A 22,211-nucleotide genomic window follows, 5' to 3' on the forward strand; every position below is an offset into this window, starting at 1 on the left:
CACTTCTCTACTTCCTGTTCTATTAAAGTGTCGTCATAAGCAACGACCATGACTCAGCGTGAACGATGCCAGGACGTAAAAAACTGATGTGATTCAGCCGTAATTAGTTTAAATGTGTAAACACGTGTTTCTCCTGCTGTGACACGTCAAAGTGAAATGTCAGTGACTATTAATAGACATGGGGGAGATATTTTTTGGAGATTTGATTTTTTATCTTGACCTCAAATCTGATCAACAGACTGTTTACTGATTGTTTTTTTTCTCACTGTCTGCTCTATGTGTGTGTTGCACTTTTCCTAGTATAGGCCTTTTCCCCAGTTGTCGGCAGTCTTCCTAGAAGGAGCCTGTATCATGTGAATGCAGCCAGATGAAGAAAGAAAGAGGAAAAAATAGTTTTGTGACCTCAGCTCTATCTATCCCCCTCTTACCTCTATCCCACAACACACACACAACCGAGCCGTATGCAGCAGCGGTGAATCAAGGTTCCTGTTTAATGGGTAAACACAAATCAGTGGTCTGGCGCAGGTCACTCACCCAGCCTGCAATCATGTCCTGTACGCTACATGAGTCACCGCACAGGCCGACCGTGGACACGCAGATATAAAATATACTAACTGAACCTTTTCTTCTACTTTCACCGAGCACTTCTCTCCCGTGTCATCTGCTTACATCCCGTGTTTTCTCACCATCCCATATTTCTTCCCTGTGAGTCACAGCCACACAGCCATGAAGGCCTCCTGAGGATCAATAGCTTGCATGACATGTTTGCCCTCTGGACCTTGGGACAGCCTGCCAGCACACACACACACACACTGTTGCAGAGTCTGCAGGCCACCCACGGGCTCCGGACACTGTGCGCTGGGAGGCCTGGGTGGGTGAATGCACTGAAGGATGGCCGTGCTTTGCAAAGCCGTGGCAGACGGACTGCTGCTCTCTTTGAGCCTGGCTCTGCTGGGGTGGGGAGCCGAGGGGCAAGGGAACGGACGTGGAATGGTATGTTCAGATGTTAAAATTCTCTTATCAATCACTAGCAAGGCATTACAAAAAGTGGGAAATGACAGAAAATGTCAAAGTGAGGTGTGTAAGTCTCATCAGTAGAGATTAGTGTTGTAAATAATATATGTGTGTATCAATTGGCTATATTAAAAACCAAGGAAATACATTTATTATATGGTGGATGAATGGTGTTTGTTAAGCGCTGTACAAGGATGAATAGCTCCAGTATTGATTTTTCTCATTGTAAAATCCGGGAAAAGGTCACACAGTCAATAAGCGGCGGGACTTATCTGTCGCAGAGTTTCTTATGAGAATTTAAAAAAGATTTAAATGAGGCATAAATACTTTTCTCCTCTAAAATACCCACTGTGTTAATTCTGTGTTGTTTAGGGTTAAAGAAACTGAGGCTCGTAAAAGTGCCTTTATGTTGAATCAATCATTTTTAATAGAATAATAAATAAATCATTAAATTAATCACTCGTACGTTTGGTTTCAACCACAAATAAATCTGATAAGAAAAATACAAAAATGCAACATTTGATTTACATCATATCCAATTTAATTTTACCCTGTCGTGCATTTTGCATCTTTTACAGCACTTTGGTTGTTTTTGACTAAAATCGAGATCAAGAGTTATGTGTTAAAGTAGTTGCCCGTGTCTTCCAGAGAGAAGTGTCGGGCGGGTCCACTGTCTACCTCAGCCAGGACAGAGACATCTGGAGGCCACTGATCCACACAACAGTCAACCTCAGTGAGGTCAGCAGGTACGTCACCGCCGGGCTTTAATATCCACTGCTCCGCGGAAAATCTGGGGTTTGGGAGCCAAAAAAAAAAACCTCTTAGAGGTTTAAATTAGAACGGGAGCTGGGAGTTAATTTGATTTTGGCAGAAAAAAATTTCAGAAAAAAGTACCAAAGGAGAATCAGGGAGAGCGAGTGCAGGTGCAGTGAGGAATTTTGGGCCCAAATTTGTTCCTGGCCTCTGGATCCCATATTTCTAACAACATAAATATTACCTAACCCTTCGTTATATTGGCATTATATTCTCCAGACGCTTAGATCTATTACTACCTTTCTACCTCTCTGGCAGTGGCCCTGGTCTCAGTAAACTGGGCAAATATGAAATGATCTTTTTTTCCTCTCAGCCATTGAATTTTATCCAAATGTCCCTGCAGCATCAAGTCGTCCTTCCAGCTACGGACGTTTGACCCAGAAGGCGTCATTTTCTACGGAGACACCAAAGACGGAGAGGACTGGTTTGTTCTGTCCCTGAAAGACGGCATCCCTCTGATGCAGATGAGGAAAGAGGACATGCTGGTCAGCGTGGCAGGAGGCCCCAAACTCAACGACGGGAAGTGGCACACGGTGAGTTCCCGGTGCAGAATGTGACAAAATGGGCAGTTTGTTCAAACAAGACATTTAGAACCGACTTGTAGCGGAACTCTGGGTCTGAATTAATTCTTCCTCCCCCTGCTGCACCAAGCTGGAGGTGAGCAACAAGGGGCAGTTTGTGATCCTGGATGTGGACGGCTCCAGTGGGCTGGTGGTGGGCCTGCAGTCCAAACTGATGGAGGAGGTCATTTCAGGGAAACTCCGAATGGCTCTAGGCGGGATCCTGATCAACAAGGACAAGATGATTGTGGCGGTAAAGTCGGATTTTCCTTTGCCCCGTTCTACACACTACATTAGTCTTTATAAACTTATCTACTGGGCATATTTTTGCTATAAATATCCCCATAAAGAGAACATGAACCCAGGCAGAGCAGTAATGATAACTAAGCACAATGTTATTGAAATATAACAAGTCTACTCCTCTATCAATACAAATGCCGTTTGGTGGCTGCAATTCATTCTGATACACAGAGACTATTGTCCTTTTCTTCTATTGTCGATATGTCCCTGTATTAATATCTGTAAAGTCTGAAAACTTTAAATTAAGTTTCTGTTGATGTTTTGAAGTTGAAACTGTACCTCTCCTTTAAGATTTCGTATAAAAAAAATGAGAATTTTTGTGTATTTATTCATCACAGTTTGTTAGTCTGTGTGTTTTTATTGTTTCTATATGACTATTTTCTTCTCCTTTGCACGTGTGATGAATAATGACCTCAAACATCAGAACCATCTGCAGGTGCCAGCCCCCCCCATCCTTCTAAATGCACTCTTGCGTTCCTTGTTGTGTAGTTCGAGCCGCGCATGGACGGCTGTGTGCGGGAAGGCAGCTGGCTAAACCTCAACAGCCCCTGGGAGATGGAGGCCAGCGAGCTCTGGCCCTGCCATGAAAACATCCAGCCTGGCAGCTACTTCCCCGGCTCTGGAGTCGCCATCTTCGACACGTCAGGTGGGAACACATGGTGCTGACACTTGATAACAAGCTTTCCAACTGGCCTGGATGATGCGTTCTTGCATGACAAAGCATCTGAGGCATAAATAATATTTCCTTTTAGCTTTGATGTGATTTAATCAGATTGAACATGGCTTTTACTGGAGGATCAAAAGGTCACCGCAACACAAGTTCTACTAATCACGTTTATCGTTATTTTTATTTCGCAGTTTTCCCCTTTGACGAGGTCGATGGGGTCAGGTTTGAAGTGGCGGGAGATTTCAGTCACATGGATGGGACCATTTTCAGCATCAAGGCTCCTGGGCGAGAGCTGACGGTCGCGTTAGTGGCCAACAACAACACAAAGGTACGCACACACCTCAGACGGGAGTTCACAAACTGTTGCTCGGCTCTGTCAAAGTTACTTATTTCGTCTCTCTCTTGGATTCGCAGGAGGTCACGCTCACTGTGGGCGAACAAAGGATCAGCATGAGCAAAACTTTACAGAGACTGGTGCTAACGTTTCAACCAGAGTTACTGCAAGTGTTTCAAGAGGAACCCAAGCTCACTGAGGTAGATCTCACTGAGGTAGATCTCACTTTACTGAGAAACCCTGGTGTTTGGAGCACATGGAGAGAGGGACGTCTGGCCATTGGAAGTCTCCTGGGTGAGATTAAACCGCTACCGGCTTTATATCTTCAACTAGAACGGTATCACGAGAGTGAATACCTCTGCCAAGACCCAACAGTTATGAAACCACATTTAGATCCAATAAATCCACATTTTTATCTGGATTTGCACCAAAAACTGGCTCATTGCTGATTTTTTTCATCGAGATCTGTGAATTTATTCTCTGAAAATTCAACAAAAATGTCAGAAAAACGTCCGATCTCGCAATGTTTTACAAGGAATTCAGTCACATGTCATCTTTCCGTTTGACTTTTAGGCGAAGGTGACGACAACGTTGGCTCCCACTTCTTGACGGGCTGTCTGAAGGAAATCAAGGTCCAAGGGAAGGACCTGGATCTGGATTTAGCCATCACACTGAAGTCAGTCTCCTCCCACAGTTGCCCTGCGTAGAAAGTTTGCATGTACAATATGTGGAACAGATGTTTGCAGGTGGACACCACGTATGTTAAGTGCAAAATTTTTAACAATATGTAATGCTGTTCACTATAACCTGATAACCGCTAAACTTTCTGATCAGGCGGCTAATACTCATTCTTCAGCGGAATGTGGGATTTGTATGTTTTAACCTCTACAGCGATGAGAATTTTCTATTAAATAGAAATAGAAATATCTTGCACTAGTCCTATTGTAACAGAATATGCAGATTCATCTGTGGAATAAATGTGAGTGATTCTCTGACGTTGCAACAGTGTATTTCTGCAATTTGGGACAAATAAACGTTAACGCTGCTCTGAGGAGATTCAGACACTGTGAATAAATATTCATCAGAAATCGTGGCCAGGATGGAAGAGAGGAGATTAAAGACATGGGTTTTGCGCCCTCTAGCGGACTTTTACAGACAGTGTTAGATTTACCATCCATTCTGCACATGATACACTCTGATAAAAAAATTACCTGTTGGATAATGTCAAATTAAAACAGTAAATACAGTAATTTCACAATGCTAGAGAGTATTTTTTTCAATAAATATGCTTGTACTTAAATATATCGCATGTCCCCAGAACAAGTCATCTGTCATGGAAGCAGTTAAAAGAGCAAATACATCTCTGGAAGCTTTTTAGGCCTGTTTGTCCTCCGTAAACTGGAGATTTTGCAGGTAGCTTAATTCATTCCACTTCATTTTAGTATCTGGACGCCCCTCCATCACGGTATCTTTCAGCAGAGGACTTTAAACTTCAAACAGTCAAATATAATGGCCTAAATATGTGTGGTTTGATTAAAGAGAGTTTAGAGATACAGTAGCTTAGAGTAATTTTACAGTTTTTTCTACTTTACCATTCAGAAACTAATAAACATTTTAGGACAGACATTTTTTATTTATTTGGTGTAATATGAAGCTATGTCAAACAGTATATATATATCATATTAGATTAATCGTGTTCGTCTTGAGACTTAGATGAAGATCAGATCACTTTACTAATGTTACATTAACTCATTCCAATAAATGAATCAGGTCAAAACCTTGTTTTCTCAGTAAACTGGAGATTTTTGAAGTTGATCCACTAAATTCTCCCACTTCAATCCTAAGTGAATTCATTTGGCAAATAAAATCAACTCATATAACACGAACTGCTGTTCTCCTTCATGAATATTTTACTTTGAACAGACATCATGATCACATCATTACATTAAATAGATCTAAATCAGCGATTACAAAAAGTAATGTTTCGTATGTTAAATATTTGAATTTAAAGTTAAATCATAATAACGAATGACGATGAGCTTGTGAACATCAATATGAAATGAAAGTTATAATAGTGGTTAACGCGGGTCTCGCGCGCCTCGGGGTGTGGTGTGGTCCTATCGTATCGCTTGTACGACTCTGCCGTAAGTCAGGACGGTGCTGTCGCAAACCCCGACTGTCGTGAACACACTGGCCGCCCGTTGAAGATGGCGGCGGAGCTGCATCCGCGGAGCGGAAAGCTTATCGGCCTGTCCAACTCGAACCGAACCGCCCAGCGCAACCAGCCGGTCCAGGAGTTCAACCACGGCCTGGTGCTGAGCAAGGAGCCGCTGAGGGACCGGGATGTCTTCACCGTCCGCATTGACAAGAAGGTAAACAACACCAGGCCGCCGCCGCCGCCGCCGCTCCTGCCGAGCGGGGCGAGAGCAGCGGGAGTGCGGGAGCGGCGCTGGTGGGACGGGCCGGGGGTCTGTCACCCTCCGCAGTGACGAGCCGCCGCGGCTCGGGGCGCTTCGCACGGCTTGACACCGACCGCGGCTGTGGCGTCTGCTCAGCGGCGAATTGCACACACGGCCATTCATTCAGCCGGTGGAGCGAGGCGGAATGATCAGCGCGTTATGTGTGGAGACGGTACGCGGTTCTCCGAGCTAACTGCGACCTGCATGTGGAGCCTCGGCACGGACATGCTAATCAACCGCTAGCATCGGTCCCGTGCTAACCGGGGGTAGCATGTCCGTCCGGGCTGTGTGGCCGGTTGACAGGGGACGTGTTGTTGTGTTCGGTGCCACAGGAGCCGAGTTGTTAACGTGGGTCAGTGTTGTGAAGGAGGCAACGTCTCTGTGGCTAGTGATGCTGCAGCACTGCTCTCAGATCAGTCTGTCTGCTGCTTTCTGGTTCCTGTCTTACTGATAACACACCGAGGTGCATGTTGAAGATATGAGTCTCCTCAATATTTACATTCAGACGTTATCGCCACTAAAAAGCTAAACCTCACTAATAACACATCTGTAAACATGTAGTCCCCCATTGATTGGACCTTTGCTGCGTTCTCACTTTGTATTTGTATCAATTCAAAGATACTTCACAACAGAAATTGAGAAACATAAACATGATCTTGTATGTATTTTATATTCTACAGCCTATGTTGTCATTAGATTGATCCTTGTTGGTTGGTCCATTCCTCACATTCTCTGGGAAAGTCTCAATCCTCAGGATCACATCATCCAATAACCCAGGTTCATGTATTTCATCTAGATTTTGTTTTACACCAGTTTTGCAGACCATGTGTAAATTGATGTTGCTTGTAATACTACTACAACACACATACTACTACAACACACATACTACTACCACAGAGATCTAATCTCCTTCTTAGCAGTCATGTGCCTACATTATCTTAAACACTACAGTGGTCTCGTATGAAGTTGTTCATTATGTGAGATGTGAGGGAATAAAGAATTAATCTCTTCCAATCAAATTCCCTTCATTCCCCGACAGTTGAACATGTGGTGTTCGTTTTGCTTTAGCGTTGGCGGTCAACTGAGGTTGGTGCTGTGTTGCACTTGTCTTTCCATATCGGGTCAATGGCTGTGCAGTGTTTACGTTTTGGCTGCGTTCAGTGTAGGAGAGCTCGTCCGTTGTAATGGCTTCTTCCTGCGCAGTCTGCCAAAGAAACCTACTGGGCTTGTCGACAACATGGCAGCTCTGGAGCCGGTGCCAATGCCAAAATACACACTCGCACACACAAACACACACAAATACACACACACTTACAATGGCAATGTGTCAGGCCAAGACTAATGGACAAAGCTTAATCCTAAAAATCACCATGCACCAGCTGAGCTGCAGGAGTTCCAGTAAAGCTAAACATCTTATATTGTAGGTGAATAGCGCCTAAGTGATTATCCTTTATATGCCCGGCCCGATAAAGGGCTCCGATAAACGGCCTCTTGCTCTGTCATGGCATGCACTGTCTGTCTGAAAATCAATAACTTTCCATCACCGAGCACACAGACTGGCATGACTGCCCATCCTGTCTGCTGACGCCCGCTCAGCCACAGTGGAAGGTGGAAAGTGAGTGCGAGAGAGGGTTTAGAAAGTGATCCAAAAAACCAATGGTCCAACGTGGCAAGAAAAGAAACTTGCAATAGGCACATCATGTATTTTGTGTATTAGGTAAAGAGTTCAAACTGGAGATGACCTGTAGCCTGAAACAGTTTGTTGAATTTGTCAATCAATTATAGAAAAAATAATCTTAAATCTAATTTCTTTTAGGATTTGACTGTTAGTTGGAGGAAATAAGTTACGTGAATGTGCTGTTTTGGGATCTTAGAAATTGTAATAAACCATTTCTGACATTTTATTGACCAAACAGCTAACGCTGAGTGGCACAGACCAATCCACAGATTAATCAATATTGAAAATGACCCTCAGTTGCAGCCCTGTAGACAACATTAGCCTTAAAATACAACTTCATGATCATATTATACAATAATACAACTGATAAATGATCAATACAATGCAGCTATCAGTAAGTGTTTTAAAGCCTTACTTGTTTCCCTCCGTCAACAAGGTTGTGTTTGTGCCCCTCTACGTTTGTCTGTTCAGATTATGCAAAAATATACAGAATAGATTTCTGTGAAATTTAGTTGAAACATGAGGCATGTGCAAAAAAAAGAACACATAAAATTTAGACCTGGGTGCAGATAAATCCAGGGTTTATTTCATGGATTTGGTGGAAAAAAGTCTGACATATTTAGGGGACTGATGTCTACTAATGCGTGAAATGTGGTGCAGCTTGAGTGAATTTAAAGGGCCTATTGGGCCTCGGCGGGGGGGTGGGGTAGGTGCTCTACTGAGAGCTATAATAATGCTTTGACTTACAAATATACGTATTTGTTCAAATTTTTAGAAGCTTGAAAACAAATCAATGCTCCCTATTTCTAATGCGTTCTGTGTGACTCTTCATTTGTCTAGATCTTGACAGCAGTTTTTAATATTTCAATGTACTGCTTGTTTTTGTGAGAATTGAGAGCTCAGCTGTTGAGAAGTTTTCTCGTCTCTGCGTTCAGCCTCGTTGTCGGTGCTTCTCGGACACTGCTCTTGAATTTACGACACATGCAATATATTTTTCTTTGTTTGAAAAGGCAGCTCAGTGGTCCCACTTGGCGGGAAGGGTTGTATCCTGTAGTTATTGGGCTTTTGAACAGAGAGAGCGACTTCAGAGGCAGACACCCACGGGCGGCTGTTACATAAGTGAGCCGAGCGAGGGAAGGAGATGTCTGTCTCCTCCGCACAGTGACCCGGTCAGGCTGAGTTACTACTAAATGTGTTAACCCACATACCTGGGCTGTCGTAGCACACTACCTTACATAGCAACGGCCACAGAGCTCAGGAGGACGCCAGGGGAGCAGATGAAGGAGAGGAGGAAGGACAGGACATCATTTTTTAAATAATATTGATCTCAAAGGAAATTTTGTTTTCTTGCTTTTCTCTTTGGCACAGAGATGAGCTGCAGGGAAGAAAAAAAAACATCCCAGGAGCTGGTTGGGCTTCAATGTTACGCCCAAGGTCACTTCAGTGATGTGGATTTCTGCCAATTTTAAACTAGAGTCCTGTGGTGCAGCAGGGAAAGACGACAGAAGAGGGGCTTCGTCTCACACTTTAGATTCATTTTGATTCCATTTTTTTCCTGCTTGAGGTACAAACCGCATAGCTGTTCGTCAGATGTTGTCTTTCTCCGGCGGGCAGCAGGTGGAGCGAAGCCAGGAGATCACTCCTCAGTGAGATGACGTGGGTTCGTGCCCCTGTGTCGGCAAACGTCTGCCGGGCTGAAGCATCTCCAAGCAAGGTTGTGAATCTCCACCAGCTCCATCGACTCTGTGTTTTAGCTGACGCTGCACGAAAAAAATGGAATTTACCCCCAGAGATCAATGACTTAACACATTATTGAGAGCTTATGTTGAGTTTTATGTTTCTGGGAAGAAAAGGATATCTCAGGCTGCTTGTTATGTGATATGAGTTCAATGCCGTGCAAAGACAGAGTTTTGCAGTGAAGTGCTTGTGTGGTGGAAAAGATCATGTAAGTGAGGCTGAAATATTGTTAGCTCTGTGTGCATATGTTGAACACATGAGCATCAGTGGTGTTAGTTTACATTCCCAATGATGTTTCTGTGAAAAAAGAGAAACTGCAGAATGGCTTATCACCTAAGAGGTAAGGAAAAATGGTATCGGAACATTTCTAAGTAGTTGTTTAGAAAACCTGTCATATGACAACTCACGAAGCTGAGGACTTAAAATTCCCTCAGAGACACAAAGATCCACATCGAATATAAAAGTGTGTGACCAACATGTTTGTGCTAAAATAGCATTTTGTCAAAAGTGGGGCCTCCAGAAATTATACTTTTTTAATGAAATGAAATATTTGGCTTATTAATCTTTAGAGGAAATGAGTAGTGGTGCATTTATTTCATTTTAACATTTCAACCCCCTCTGTCTGTAAGTGAATATATTTGACAAAAGACAGGTATATGTACTGTATATAGGCACAAAACTAACACAACATTTTTATTATTATTCCTATGTCACAGTCGTCTGTTCAAACAAAACATGTGTAGCACTTTCTAGCCAGAAGATCATATTAACTGTGATGGCAGGATGTAATACTCTCTTTTTCTGATCTGGTCTCCTGCACCAGGGCTAAATATAGGACGGGATGTGCACACAACTAATATGCTTTCAACGTCTCATTCTGGATGTTGAAAGGTGACGTCGTGCAGGATGGAGCAGCACCAGTGCTCTCTGTTCTTGCTCTACTAATGACAAGTACATTTGTTACACCCTGGGTTAATTTTTTAAAGATTCAATGATTTCACTACTACACTTGTCGTCATGTGGATCAGTTTTATTTCACGTGGTACAACGCGTCCACTCCGTCCTGCTTCATTTTCAAAGCGGCGCTCCTTTGGCTCCGTTCTTCACTGACAGAACGACTAAAAATAACAAGATGGATCATACAACAAGGCAGACTTTGTTTTCCATAGATAGATGCTTTCCTGTTTTTAGCTCAGTACCTGACTCTTTCAAACGGTCCCACTCCCACATCACCGCTCAGATGGTTCCTCTCCGAGTGCGTTACAGCTGCTGAGAAGTGTTTTGTCATTACAGTCTCCTCCTGAATCTGTTGTTAACATCTTGCCCTGAATCTTTCCTTTATTTCCCCTCAGGTGAACTCGTGGAGCGGTTCCATTGAGATTGGCGTGACTGCATTGGACCCGGCCAGGCTGGACTTCCCCAGCAGCGCCACAGGCCTCAAGGGCGGCTCCTGGATCGTGTCGGGCTGCTCAGTGCTGCGAGACGGCCGCTCTGTCCTGGAGGAGTACGGCCGCGACCTCGACCAGCTAGCCGAGGGCGACCGTGTGGGCATTCAGCGCAGCTCCCGCGGTGAGCTCCATCTCTGGGTCAACGGGCAGGACTGCGGGGCGGCCGCCAGCGGCTTGCCGCCCAAGCTCTGGGCCGTGGTGGACCTGTACGGCAAGTGCACTCAAGTGACGGTGGTGAGCTGTGAGCCACCGTCACCCTCTGCCGAGAGGGAGAGAGAGACAATAGAGCGGGACAAGGAGGAGGATGAGGAAGATGATGAGGAGGAGGAGGAGGAAGAGGTGGTGGTGTGTGGAAGTCGGGAGGATGCTGGGATCACGGCACTGATGAATGTGGCAGCAATGAATGGAATGATGAATGGAGATGAAGGTAGGGAGCATTTCTATCCATGTTTTTGTTTGTTTGTTTAGCACTGTATGTTAGATTGTTTTCATCCGTCGTGTCTGTTCCTCTGCTTTCCTGTCAGTGCCTGAGCTTAGCTGCAGTCACAGCAGACCAGACAAGTTCCCCAACACCCTGGAGCCCGACACAGGTAAGGAAATCCTCCTCCGATCAGCAGATGCATACTTCCAACACGACCATCAACTGTTCTCATCTTCCTTTCTGTCCTCAGTTCTAACGGAGCACCAGCTCTTTGACGTCTTCAACAACGCAATAGTATCTTTTTATCGCTCTGAGGACGAGGGCGGAGGGGAGGATGGCGGAGGAGCAGGAGGAGCAGGAGGGGGAGGTGGCGGAGGAAATACAGGAACTGATATCTCATCCAGAAATGACAGAGGGAGCAGCAGCGGAGGAGGAGCAGTGAACAGTGACAGTGGGACAGGGACATCAGGAGGAGGAGGAGCTGGTGGTGATGGTGGCGAAAGTGGAAATACTAATAATAGTCCCGCTAGTAATGGAGGGGTGGGGCCAGGAGCTCTGACCGGAGGGATGACCACCAATGACGCGCTGCTGTTCCACGAGAAATGTGGCACACTGATCAAACTGAGCAACAACAACAAGACGGCGGAGCGGAGGAGACCGCTGGACGAGTTCAACAACGGCGTGGTGATGACCAACCGGCCGCTCCGACACAACGAGATGTTCGAGGTGAATACAATCACACCACTTAATGAAAAGAATGAAAACCAATCGTCACCAGAAGAGATTAAATGTGTTTACGTTGTTTTGTTTTTTCAGATACGTATTGATAAGTTGGTGGACAAGTGGTCGGGCTCGATAGAGATCGGTGTGACCACACACAACCCCAACAACCTGGACTATCCTGCAACTATGACCAATCTGCGCTCAGGTAACACACACATACACACACGCGCGTGCAAAGAAACTGTCTTTAACAAAATAAAAGATCCTTGACAGAGATGTTTGAGTCATTCTTTTTTTCTCCTCAGGTACAATCATGATGAGTGGCTGTGGGATACTAACCAACGGGAAAGGAACCCGCAGGGAATACTGTGAATTCAGCCTTGACGAGCTTCAGGTTTGACAACACACACGCAGACATTGATACACACACACACACACACACACACACACACACACACACACACACACACACACACACACACACACACACACACACACACACACACACACACACACACACACACACACACACACACACACACACACACTTCATTCTGCCACCTACTGTGCATATCCGTCTGTTTTTATATCTCCATCAACTACTCCCATCATGTTTTAGGAGGGAGATCTCATAGGGTTGATGCGGAAAGCCAGCGGAGCGCTTCATTTCTACATCAACGGCATCGACCAAGGTGAGACGCATCAAGAAGCCTGATGAGGGGAAGAAAGCTCAGTGGTGGGGGGGGGGAGTGATATGATTGTGATGGTTATAAACAACAACTTTCAGAACAGAAATAATTTGGCCGAGTACAACATGAACATATGTTTTTTTAGATTCTTATCTCTTTTATCCTTATGTTGTCAATATTATTAAAGATGTAAGTTAAAAAACTGTGAGTGAGAATGTTCTTGTTTCGACCCCTAACCGCTTGTTGTTCCTCCCAGGTGTCGCGGCAGCCCAGACCCCCGGCGTGGTCTACGGCGTGGTCGACCTCTACGGCATGGCCGTCAAAGTCACCATCGTCCACAACCACAACCACAGCGACCGCCTCAGACGCAACAACGCCATCATGAGGGCCCTATCCCCGGATGTCGGTCGGCCCCGGCCGTCTCTCTCCCTCACTCCGGACGCAGACGGGCCCGACCGCCTGCTCTTTCACCCCAACTGTGGCCAGAAGGCGGCCATCATCAGTGACGGCAGGACAGCGCTGCGGCCACAGTGAGTCCACCTCCTTTCTGCGTCTGGGTCGTCTTGTTGACCCTGAATTATTTACAGGTTTTTTATGTGTGCGTGCTCGATTTTGACTTGTTAAGACCTTGGTTTTTGTGGTTTTCTTACATGTGTCTTACGACTGTTTATATTCTTATGCATGACACTGACCATTTTCTCTTTATTTATTCACTTTTGTTCTTTTTGCTGAACAAAATACACATTAATAACAACATTCATGAAGAGAAAATGTATATGGAAGACACTACTCAAAGACAACAAACCCCAAATGTTAAATGTTGTTTAGAACAAAACTTCAACAGTAACTTTGCCCAGATAAGATTGGATATAATGTGAAATATTTAATCAAGGAATATTAAAAAAAAAAAAGATTGCAGCACAGTACAGTTTTTGTAGCCAGCCAGAAGAAAAACATCTACTAATCACCAGTAAATGTAGATGTGAAAAAAACCCTGAGTGTACAATGACTAATTTGTACAAATGCCTTATGTTCAGTCATTTTAGCACAAAACATCAATGCACTTACAAACGAATGTCTCTACTTCCACAGTGCGACTGATGACTTCAACCACGGCGTGGTCCTGAGCAGCCGGCCCCTGCGCTCCAATGAGGTGTTCCAGGTACGCATCGACAAGATGGTGGACAAGTGGGCAGGCTCCATCGAAATCGGTGTCACAACGCACAACCCTGCTTACCTGCAGCTGCCCTCCACCATGACTAACTTGCGCTCAGGTGAAAATAAAACCCAGAAATCAGGGTTTCGATCTTTTCACCATCGGTTTCTGCTGATGTACCTGATGACAAGTGGAAGATTGTAGAATAAATTTCAGTCACCAGGATTCTGTACAAAATTAATGTGAAACATTTATTGTAGGGACTTGGATGATGACGGGTAACGGCGTGATGCACAATGGAACAACAATACTGGACGAGTACGGACACAACTTGGACCGGCTCAAGGTGAGTGATGTTTTTTATAACTCTGTCACTTCCTGCCTATTTACCCGTCACCCTGAGCCTTTCCTTTGCAGTAAAGTTTTAGTTACGCTTTCTTTCTGCTTTCTTTTTTCCTTCCTGCAGGCGGGTGACACAGTCGGTGTGGTGAGGAAAGAAGATGGCAGCCTCCACTTCTTTGTGAACGGCGTGGCTCAGGGCCCAGCCGCCTGGAACGTCCCCCCCAGTGTCTACGCCGTGGTCGACCTCTACGGGCAGGCGGCTCAGGCCACCATCATGGACGACATGGGTGAGAGAGGGAGGCAGATACTTTGGAAGCTAAAATAACTTGAGAGTCCAGCGTGTAACCATTTCCCCTCTTTACCTCCTTTCTTAGTGGACCTCCCCCCTCTCCCAGAAGACTGCTCAGAGGGTCCCACGGCCATGTCCCCCGGGAGCCCCTGCTCAGTGGCTGGGATCGCTACGACCAGCGACCTGCGTTTCCACCATCTACACGGCACCAACGCCGTCATCACAAACGGGGGGCGCACCGCCCTGCGTCAGAACTGCCGCAGCGAGTTCAACGATGCTATCGTCATTTCCAACAGGTGATGAAACAAGTGACAAGTAACTTTTGATTATTTCTGTTCATCTATGGATCATTAAACATAATAAGCGGTTCTCCAACTGTTGATAGATACTTTTACCAGATTCTGCTATAGAGAAAAGTCGTCCAACTTGTTGTTGTGGTGGTTGTTGCTGATGCACCAGCACAATTTAGGCATCACATTTCATGTAAACTCAGAAGTATCACTTTGTAGCTGCTGGTGTAAGTTTCAGGTTTAACCAGAATAGCTTCCACATGTCTTCTGCCTCCCGTGTCCTGGAACATTTAGTAATACTTAGTTTGACAAGGTGTTAAAATCAACAGATGTAGAGGAAAGTATTTGGTTTGCAGTGGATTTGAATGTGTCTTCTCCTTGTAGGAGCCTTCGAGAGGGAGAGCTGTTCGAAATCATTATTCAGAAGATGGTGGACCGCTGGTCGGGTTCAATAGAAGCAGGTGAGAAATTTCAAATAATAATTTGCCTCCACATGATCTTTTCTCTTCCTTCGCTCTGATCGAAGTTACCTCACATTTATTCAACATTTCAGATGTTTGATGTGTGTTTATATTTCATGTTTAATCACGGCTGCGTTACTCAATCAGCCATGTCTGTGTGTGCAGGAGTGACCGCCATCAGGCCCGAGGAGCTTGAGTTTCCAAACACCATGACTGACATTGACTACGACACTTGGATGCTAAGGTAGTGTAACTTTTTACTAGTTCTAAAAACACTACACATTATCATAATATTGTAATTTTTTGCATTTTGTCCAGTGTTGACCATTGAACTGAAGATTTGTCCTTTGTTTCCTCCTCCAGTGGAACAGCCATCATGCAAGATGGCAACACGATGCGCAACAACTACGGCTGTGACCTGGACTCTCTGACCACGGGCTCACGGATAGGCATGATGCGCTCAGCCACTGGTGACCTCCACTATTATATCAATGGCGTGGACCAGGGTGTCGCCTGCTCCGGTCTGCCACCAGGTAGATTATAAAAGTCAGAAATGTGGAATCAGGACACATGGAGTTGAGATACCACTGACTGAAACTTTTTATTGATCATCTTGTACTTCTTCCATCCCTGTCTGTCTCTCAGAGGTGTTTGCAGTCATCGACCTGTATGGTCAGTGTGTTCAGGTGTCCATCACCAGCTCCTCGGGTCCCCTGGACAACAGCCTCTGCACCAGCAACATCACTGAGAAGAGCTTCCCCATCCACTCTCCAGGTACTTAACATGGTCCTTACACGGGTTTAGAGTTAACTATCATAAGATCTGTGTTTGCATATCAATTGTCTGCAAAGCCTCATGTCCATCTCTTTTCTTCTCTTGTGTACGTGTAGTAGCAGGCGTTGCTCATCGGCTCCACGGTAAACACGGTAAGAACGTGGTGCTGCTCGGTGAGGGCTGCCAGGCCGTCAGAGTCGGTGGTTACGCTCACGGCATCGTGTTCAGTGCGAAGGAACTCAAAGCCGACGAGTTGTTTGAGGTAAGAGACGTTCAGAGCAACCAGTTTACCCGGAAATGAACATAATACCCACTCTGTATGTTATTTTTTTTAAATATGCCACATTAATCTCTTAAAGACTGGTAGCTACATTTATTAGAAACGTACTTTAATAAAAATGTTCTGTCTTTACTAGCTGGTAGTTGATTTCTTCTCTCCGTTTGTGTCTCTCTGCAGGTGAGGATTGATGAAGCGGACGAGCAGTGGTGCGGTTCGCTGCATATCGGTCTCACCACACTGGCGCCCACGGAGCTGCCGTCCTGCCCGCTGTCCGGTCTCTCGCCCTCCCTCCCGCACCTGCGCACCAAGGTCACCTGGCTGCTCTGCGGCTCTGAGGTCCGTCGCAACGGGGTGCTGCAGCGCCAGAACTACGGCTGTTCACTGGACCGGCTGACGGTAAGCTGCACCCTCTGAGCTACTGAGCAGATAGAAGCCACATGTGTGTAATTCTGGCAGCTCTTCATGGATATCAGTCAGATTTACAATCCTTAGAAAATGTCAAGGATCGCTTAAAGCAAAGTTAGGTGGTTTAAACTGTCTCTGATCTTGTCTCCTGCCTCACATTCACTGACACAGCCCCTCTGGCTGTTTCAAATCCCTGACTTAAGGTGTGGACAGAGCTCTGAGATTGTCCTGCTCTTCCTGAGAAGCTTAGACAGAAATCGGGATCTACCTCCTCTCACAATTTATATTTTCAATATTCACAATGTATTTTTGAAAAGATGACACATTTTGAAACATCACATCTTTCACCAGCAGTTTATTTCAGCACATATCATGATGCATTGTACAGCACCCTCTTCTGAAATGTCTGGACAAACTGAGCTGAAGAGATGAGTCGTCTTTCTGCTTCGTCAACACTGTTCAGGTTCCACTGACACAGTAAATCTAATCTAAATGTGTGAATCCAGGTTGGGAACCGTGTGGGTGTGAAGAGGTGCAGTGATGACACCATGCACATCTTCATTGACGGAGAAGACATGGGATCTGCTGCTACTGCAGTGGCCAAGGTACGCACTCTCTCTCTCTCTCTCTCTCTCTCTCTCTCTCTCTCTCTCTCTCTCTCTCTCTCTCTCTCTCTCTCTCTCTCTCTGCACACACTCTGTGTAAGAGTGACTTTTCATTCAGCCCTGTTCTCTTGCTTGTTGCAGAATGTTTATGCAGTACTGGACCTGTACGGGCGGATAACAGCGGTGTCCATCGTCAGTTCCTCGTTGCTGGAGGACATGGAGAGTGTGAAGGAGCCCTCGCTCTCCTCAGAGAGCTGCAGTGAGGGAGAGGAGGACAGCAGCCCAGTCAGAGAGGTAAGAGCCTGAAGGATCGGTTAATCAGATTTTACTTCGAATATTTTCTATCAAACGTTATTCACCACATTACTCTCTGTGTCACTTCTTGCTGTCTCCAGGTTGAGACTGAGCCGTGTGCACTGGTGCCCACTGTCATGGCGTTCCTGGAGAACCACGGCAAAAACATCCAGCTGTCCAACCAGAACCTGACAGCAGCCAGAGTGTCGAGCTACAACCAGGGCCTGCTGGTCACTGCTCTGCCGCTGGCTCGCCAGCAGCTGTTACAGGTACTGCACGGTTTACTGCCTGTAACGTTGAATTCCTTTAATTCAGATAATTGATTTTATAGTCTGTTGATATAATACTTAAATTGATAATGCTAAATAAAAGCTCATATCTTTTGTGCACTGTGCATCAACAGCCTCCTTTTGGTTTCCAGTTTCAGATCGATCGTCTCAACCCATCATGGACGTCATCACTGTCGTTAGGGGTGATAGGCCACTCCCCCGACCGGCTCAACTTCCCCTCCACAGCGTGCTGCCTCAAACGCTCCGCCTGGCTGCTGCAGAGAGACTCTGTCTTCCACAACTCGCTAAAGGTATACACACACACTTAAGACACAAAAGTCTGAGCCATGTCAAAAATGTTTAATCAATCTTGTGTAAAATATTTTCCTTTTCCCCTGACTCATTAAATTTTTTCCTTTCTTTTCCAACACGACTTTTTCTTCTCTCCTGCTCAGATATGTGAGAACTATGGTCCTAATCTGGACACTTGTCCAGAGGGGACGGTGTTGGGTCTGCTGGTGGACGCCAACAGTTGTCTCCACCTCTATGTCAATGGCATGGACCAGGGTGTGGCGGCGCAGGACATCCCTTCACCCTGTTACCCCTTCATCGACCTCTACGGCCAGTGTGAACAGGTCTGTGCACCTACTTTCCATTTCGGTATCTTATAGGGTGTAAATATCATATTTGTCCTCCACAGTCACGTTTAGTTTCACCGAAGATGGTTTTTAAAGGTTCAGTGTGTAGAATTTAGTGACATCTAGTGGTCAGCTGTTACATCGCTATCACCTAAAACCCAACTCAAAGGCTCATGAATCTTTTATTGTCATGGCAGGTCACCATAGTAACCAACAATGTGCCAGCGGTGGGAGGAGAGAGTGGCGAGGCCCGTTGTCAGGGTGACATGGAGAAGGCCGACATGGTTGACGGTAAGAAGACTTTTCTGTATTTATTTTTTGTGATGACCAGAAAACATCACAGTCTAGTAAGGCGTCCAAAATGTGATAAAGATGTCATAGTATAGTTTGGTGTAAAAAAGTTGTTTACAGTACTTAACTTCACCACTAGGTGTCACACTAGTCCTTTACTATGGAGTTGTGTTTCTATTTGCAGGAATCAAAGAGAGTGTGTGCTGGACACCGCCTCCCGAGGTCAACCCCAACAAGACGTGTGAATACCAGGCGCTGTGCTCGCGCTTCAAGGACCTGCTCACGCTACCAGGTGAGTCTTAGCTCCGCCTCTCTACTAAAACCACAACAATCGCTTCCTGTCTTCACCCCCGCCCCTCACCTGTCTTTCAGACGGCTACTTCAACGAAGACGCAAAGTACAACCTGTGCTACTGTGAGTCCTGCCACAAGCTCCGAGGCGACGAGGCGTACTACAAAAGAGGCGAGCCGCCCCGGGACTACGCCCTGCCCTTCGGATGGTGCCGCTTCGCCCTCAGGTGAGAGGACGGTCTCTCACTCAGACACGTTTATTGTTGGGAGAGGAAAACGTAGCGGCTCTCTAGAACTGTGTGTGTGTGCTCTTTGTGCAGGATCAAGCCCCACTGTGAGGTTTCTAATGCACTGAAGAAATGGCACATCGCGTACCACGGCACGAGTGTGGGAGCCCTGCGCCGCACGCTGGACCACAGCCAACTGCTGCCCGGTAGGAAGAGTTCAGATTCCTCTTTTCTCTGCACGCATCTGTGTTTCCTCACAATAAATCATTCCAGAAACTGACTGGAGTTTAGTGTTGCACTCACCTGCATCAAGTGTGTACCTGAAACTGAAGGTGCGTGTAATTTACACGCTGCAGGGACGTCGTCCATCTTCTCGGTGTCTCCGGTGAAGGCGGAGGGGCCCAACGGGTACAGCGAGCCAGAGGAGAACAGCGCCCCCGGCAGGGAGGTTCCCAGAGTGCGCCTCTCCCCCACCATGCGCTACTCCGGCTTGGAGATCTTTGCTCCCAAAGTGCAGTGAGTCCACTTGTCTGACACAGAATGAAAAACCCTGAGACACCCAGAGAAATTGTGTTTTTACATTTTACAGTAAAGAGACAGAGCACTTACCTAAACGCTCCTTTTTCCAGATTTCAGGACCCCCGCTCTCACCGCAGCCACCAGGCCCAGGTGGGATTCCAGGTGTGCGTGCGTCCAGGCTCCTACAAGGTGGGGCCCCAGACGCTCGGCCACAGCGAGCCCCTGGACCCGCGCTTCAGCAACTCGGAGATCGAGTGGATCACCAAGGAGCAGGGCGGCACGCTCCTGTACGGGCTGCTCGTCCGGATCGAGTGAACGGAGCAACGAGGGAGGCATTCGGGTGGAAGGGAGAGGGCGGCGTCCAACGTGGCGCTCCTCGTACTTTTAATAAACTGACAACCAAATCCAACCCCTGCCTTGAGCGAGAGACTCCTCTGGAATCCAGCTGTGGATTGTTGACAATTCAGCATTATTGATTTTTTTTTTGTTGTTTTCTTTTTGTTTATTTTGTTGGTTGTTTGCTCTCGGACTCCTTTAACGGCCGGGGCCTACGGCGGTTTCAAAGAAGAACAGACACTGCCTGCACTTTATGTTTCGGACACTCGTGGGCGATTTTTTAAAAATGAACTTCTCATCGACACGACACGTTTGTTCATTCGCTGCAGTTTTTCTTTTCCCCCTTCATTCTCACAAACAGAGTTTTTTTTCTTTCTGCACTTATTTGAACAATCATGACATCTGCTCTGGTCAGTGTTTTACTTTAGGAGGAGCTGTCCCCTGCCAACCTGCACATTAACGGACCGTCGCCTAAAAAGAAGGAACGTGGGGCAAGTAAAAAAAAACAAAAACAAGAAGAAGAGACAATGTTTTCACACAAATATAAAAGACGCAGATACATGAATCTGAGACTGAACCCGAGAGTGTCTTGTGATTGTGACTTCTTTACGTGCGGATTTTAAAAACTGGAGGAAGAAAATAATGTTTACACATGTACCACTGTATGTTGCTGTCCTCTACGTGTCCCCACATTAACAGTCGGGCTAACTTATTAACCATGTTTGCGGGTTTTTTTTTTTTTTTTAAAAGGACCCAGCGTTTTTTCCTAAAAACAGAGGGAAAACTGGAAAGAAATGTGAACATTTAACACCTTTAAGAAGCTAAAAATAGATATTAAATGGAAATCCCGCTCCGGCCTTTGTGCTACCCGTGATGTTTTTTTTTTTTAGTGCTACAAATTTATTTACGTCTATATTCGGTGGTTTGCGACACAAGGATTCAATGGAAGTATTAGACATTTTGGTAAAAAAAAGGAAGATCACACCACTGTCATGTCTGTGCAGTAAATATTAAGCTACTTCCGGAGCAACGCCGGCCCGGGACGACTTAGGGAAGCGGCTGTACGTTACATTGTAGTGGCAGTAGGAAACAAGTGGCATCAAAATTCCCCCAAATGCCATTAATTTCTTTTAAAAGTTACTTGAACAGACAGAAGCCAGAAGCGTGTCCCCCCCCCCATCCCCCATCCGTCATGTCGTACTGTTTACCGTGCGGGACCTTTTCAGAGCCACAGCCCAGGAAGCGACGCGATCAGCAGGACGTCTGCACGCCGCGACCCGCGTTTACACGTGAATGTTATTGTTAATTAATTAGGGCTCTGAGGTTCCACTAGGTCAAACATCGCTGATTTACATTGGTCAATAAATGTTTATACGAGCGTTCTACTTCATCTGAAACATCCACTTAGAGACTGATTGGATGTGAACGGCTTTCCAAAGCGTTATCTTGTCTTTTCCCCTCATCGTTCTCAGTCCTGTTGCCAATTTGTTGCTGCAGAACATGAAACCCTAACATCTATTTTTTATTTTTAAAGGCACAGTTCCGACGAGTCAAACTCAAAAAAAGCGACAGAGAAGCTCAGACACCTTCTCAGAGTTGCTGTCATCGGACTGACAGAAGATCTACGGGGGATTTTTTTGCGAAGAAAAAAAAAAATCTTCCAATCAAAAAAAATGTGAAAAATATTATTATTATTATTATTATGGGTTATTTATGGCCCAGTGCTGCTTTGTACAATTTGATTTGTATCATTTTTTTTGTTTTTGTTTTTCTGTATGTTGCGTTGTACAGGCTGTTACATAACAAATCATATCTTCCTGATTTATAAAAAATGAAAATAAACTGACAGACAGTATGCACAGAAGGATGGGTGAGAGCGTTATTCTTAAAGGGGTGGGGGGG

The 22,211-nt window shown here is 45.6% G+C and overlaps 2 protein-coding genes across 4 annotated transcripts; both read left to right on the forward strand.

The window, feature by feature from the left end:
• Positions 1-811: 811 nt before the first annotated feature.
• Positions 812-4,688, forward strand: shbg (sex hormone-binding globulin). Its single transcript, XM_034569209.1, has 8 exons — positions 812-993; positions 1,663-1,760; positions 2,171-2,360; positions 2,479-2,640; positions 3,177-3,333; positions 3,546-3,682; positions 3,769-3,982; positions 4,262-4,688. The coding sequence occupies exons 1-8, from the start codon at positions 892-894 to the stop codon at positions 4,393-4,395; spliced, it is 1,194 nt and encodes a 397-aa protein (XP_034425100.1). The 5' UTR covers positions 812-891; the 3' UTR covers positions 4,396-4,688.
• A 1,167-nt stretch (positions 4,689-5,855) lies between these two features.
• Positions 5,856-21,874, forward strand: neurl4 (neuralized E3 ubiquitin protein ligase 4). Of its 3 annotated transcripts, none has more exons than XM_034569156.1 (29): positions 5,856-6,060; positions 10,915-11,437; positions 11,535-11,600; positions 11,682-12,157; positions 12,248-12,359; positions 12,460-12,548; positions 12,774-12,846; positions 13,100-13,373; positions 13,936-14,117; positions 14,260-14,345; positions 14,466-14,628; positions 14,716-14,926; positions 15,305-15,381; positions 15,529-15,625; positions 15,745-15,914; positions 16,027-16,155; positions 16,272-16,417; positions 16,613-16,831; positions 17,347-17,445; positions 17,587-17,739; positions 17,841-18,008; positions 18,161-18,319; positions 18,464-18,643; positions 18,844-18,937; positions 19,122-19,229; positions 19,310-19,454; positions 19,548-19,660; positions 19,811-19,970; positions 20,084-21,874. In XM_034569156.1, the coding sequence occupies exons 1-29, from the start codon at positions 5,896-5,898 to the stop codon at positions 20,286-20,288; spliced, it is 4,842 nt and encodes a 1,613-aa protein (XP_034425047.1). In that variant the 5' UTR covers positions 5,856-5,895; the 3' UTR covers positions 20,289-21,874. The 3 variants fall into 3 exon arrangements, with proteins under 3 accessions (XP_034425047.1, XP_034425048.1, XP_034425049.1); XM_034569157.1 differs by having other exon boundaries at positions 5,896-6,060; positions 16,275-16,417; XM_034569158.1 differs by having other exon boundaries at positions 5,896-6,060; positions 15,547-15,625.
• Positions 21,875-22,211: the final 337 nt, after the last annotated feature.

Source organism: Hippoglossus hippoglossus, chromosome 18 (assembly GCF_009819705.1).
Source record: "Hippoglossus hippoglossus isolate fHipHip1 chromosome 18, fHipHip1.pri, whole genome shotgun sequence".
NCBI classification, from domain to species: Eukaryota; Metazoa; Chordata; class Actinopteri; order Pleuronectiformes; family Pleuronectidae; genus Hippoglossus; species Hippoglossus hippoglossus.

Coding starts and splice junctions, on each gene's coding strand:
- shbg (XM_034569209.1), top strand. CDS start 892: ATGGCCGTGCTTTGCAAAGCCGTGGCAGACGGACTGCTGCTCTCTTTG. Junction 994..1,662: donor AAGGGAACGGACGTGGAATG/GTATGTTCAGAT, acceptor CGTGTCTTCCAG/AGAGAAGTGTCGGGCGGGTC. Junction 1,761..2,170: donor AACCTCAGTGAGGTCAGCAG/GTACGTCACCGC, acceptor ATGTCCCTGCAG/CATCAAGTCGTCCTTCCAGC.
- neurl4 (XM_034569156.1), top strand. CDS start 5,896: ATGGCGGCGGAGCTGCATCCGCGGAGCGGAAAGCTTATCGGCCTGTCC. Junction 15,382..15,528: donor GTCGGGTTCAATAGAAGCAG/GTGAGAAATTTC, acceptor TTACTCAATCAG/CCATGTCTGTGTGTGCAGGA. Junction 16,832..17,346: donor GTTCACTGGACCGGCTGACG/GTAAGCTGCACC, acceptor GTGTGAATCCAG/GTTGGGAACCGTGTGGGTGT.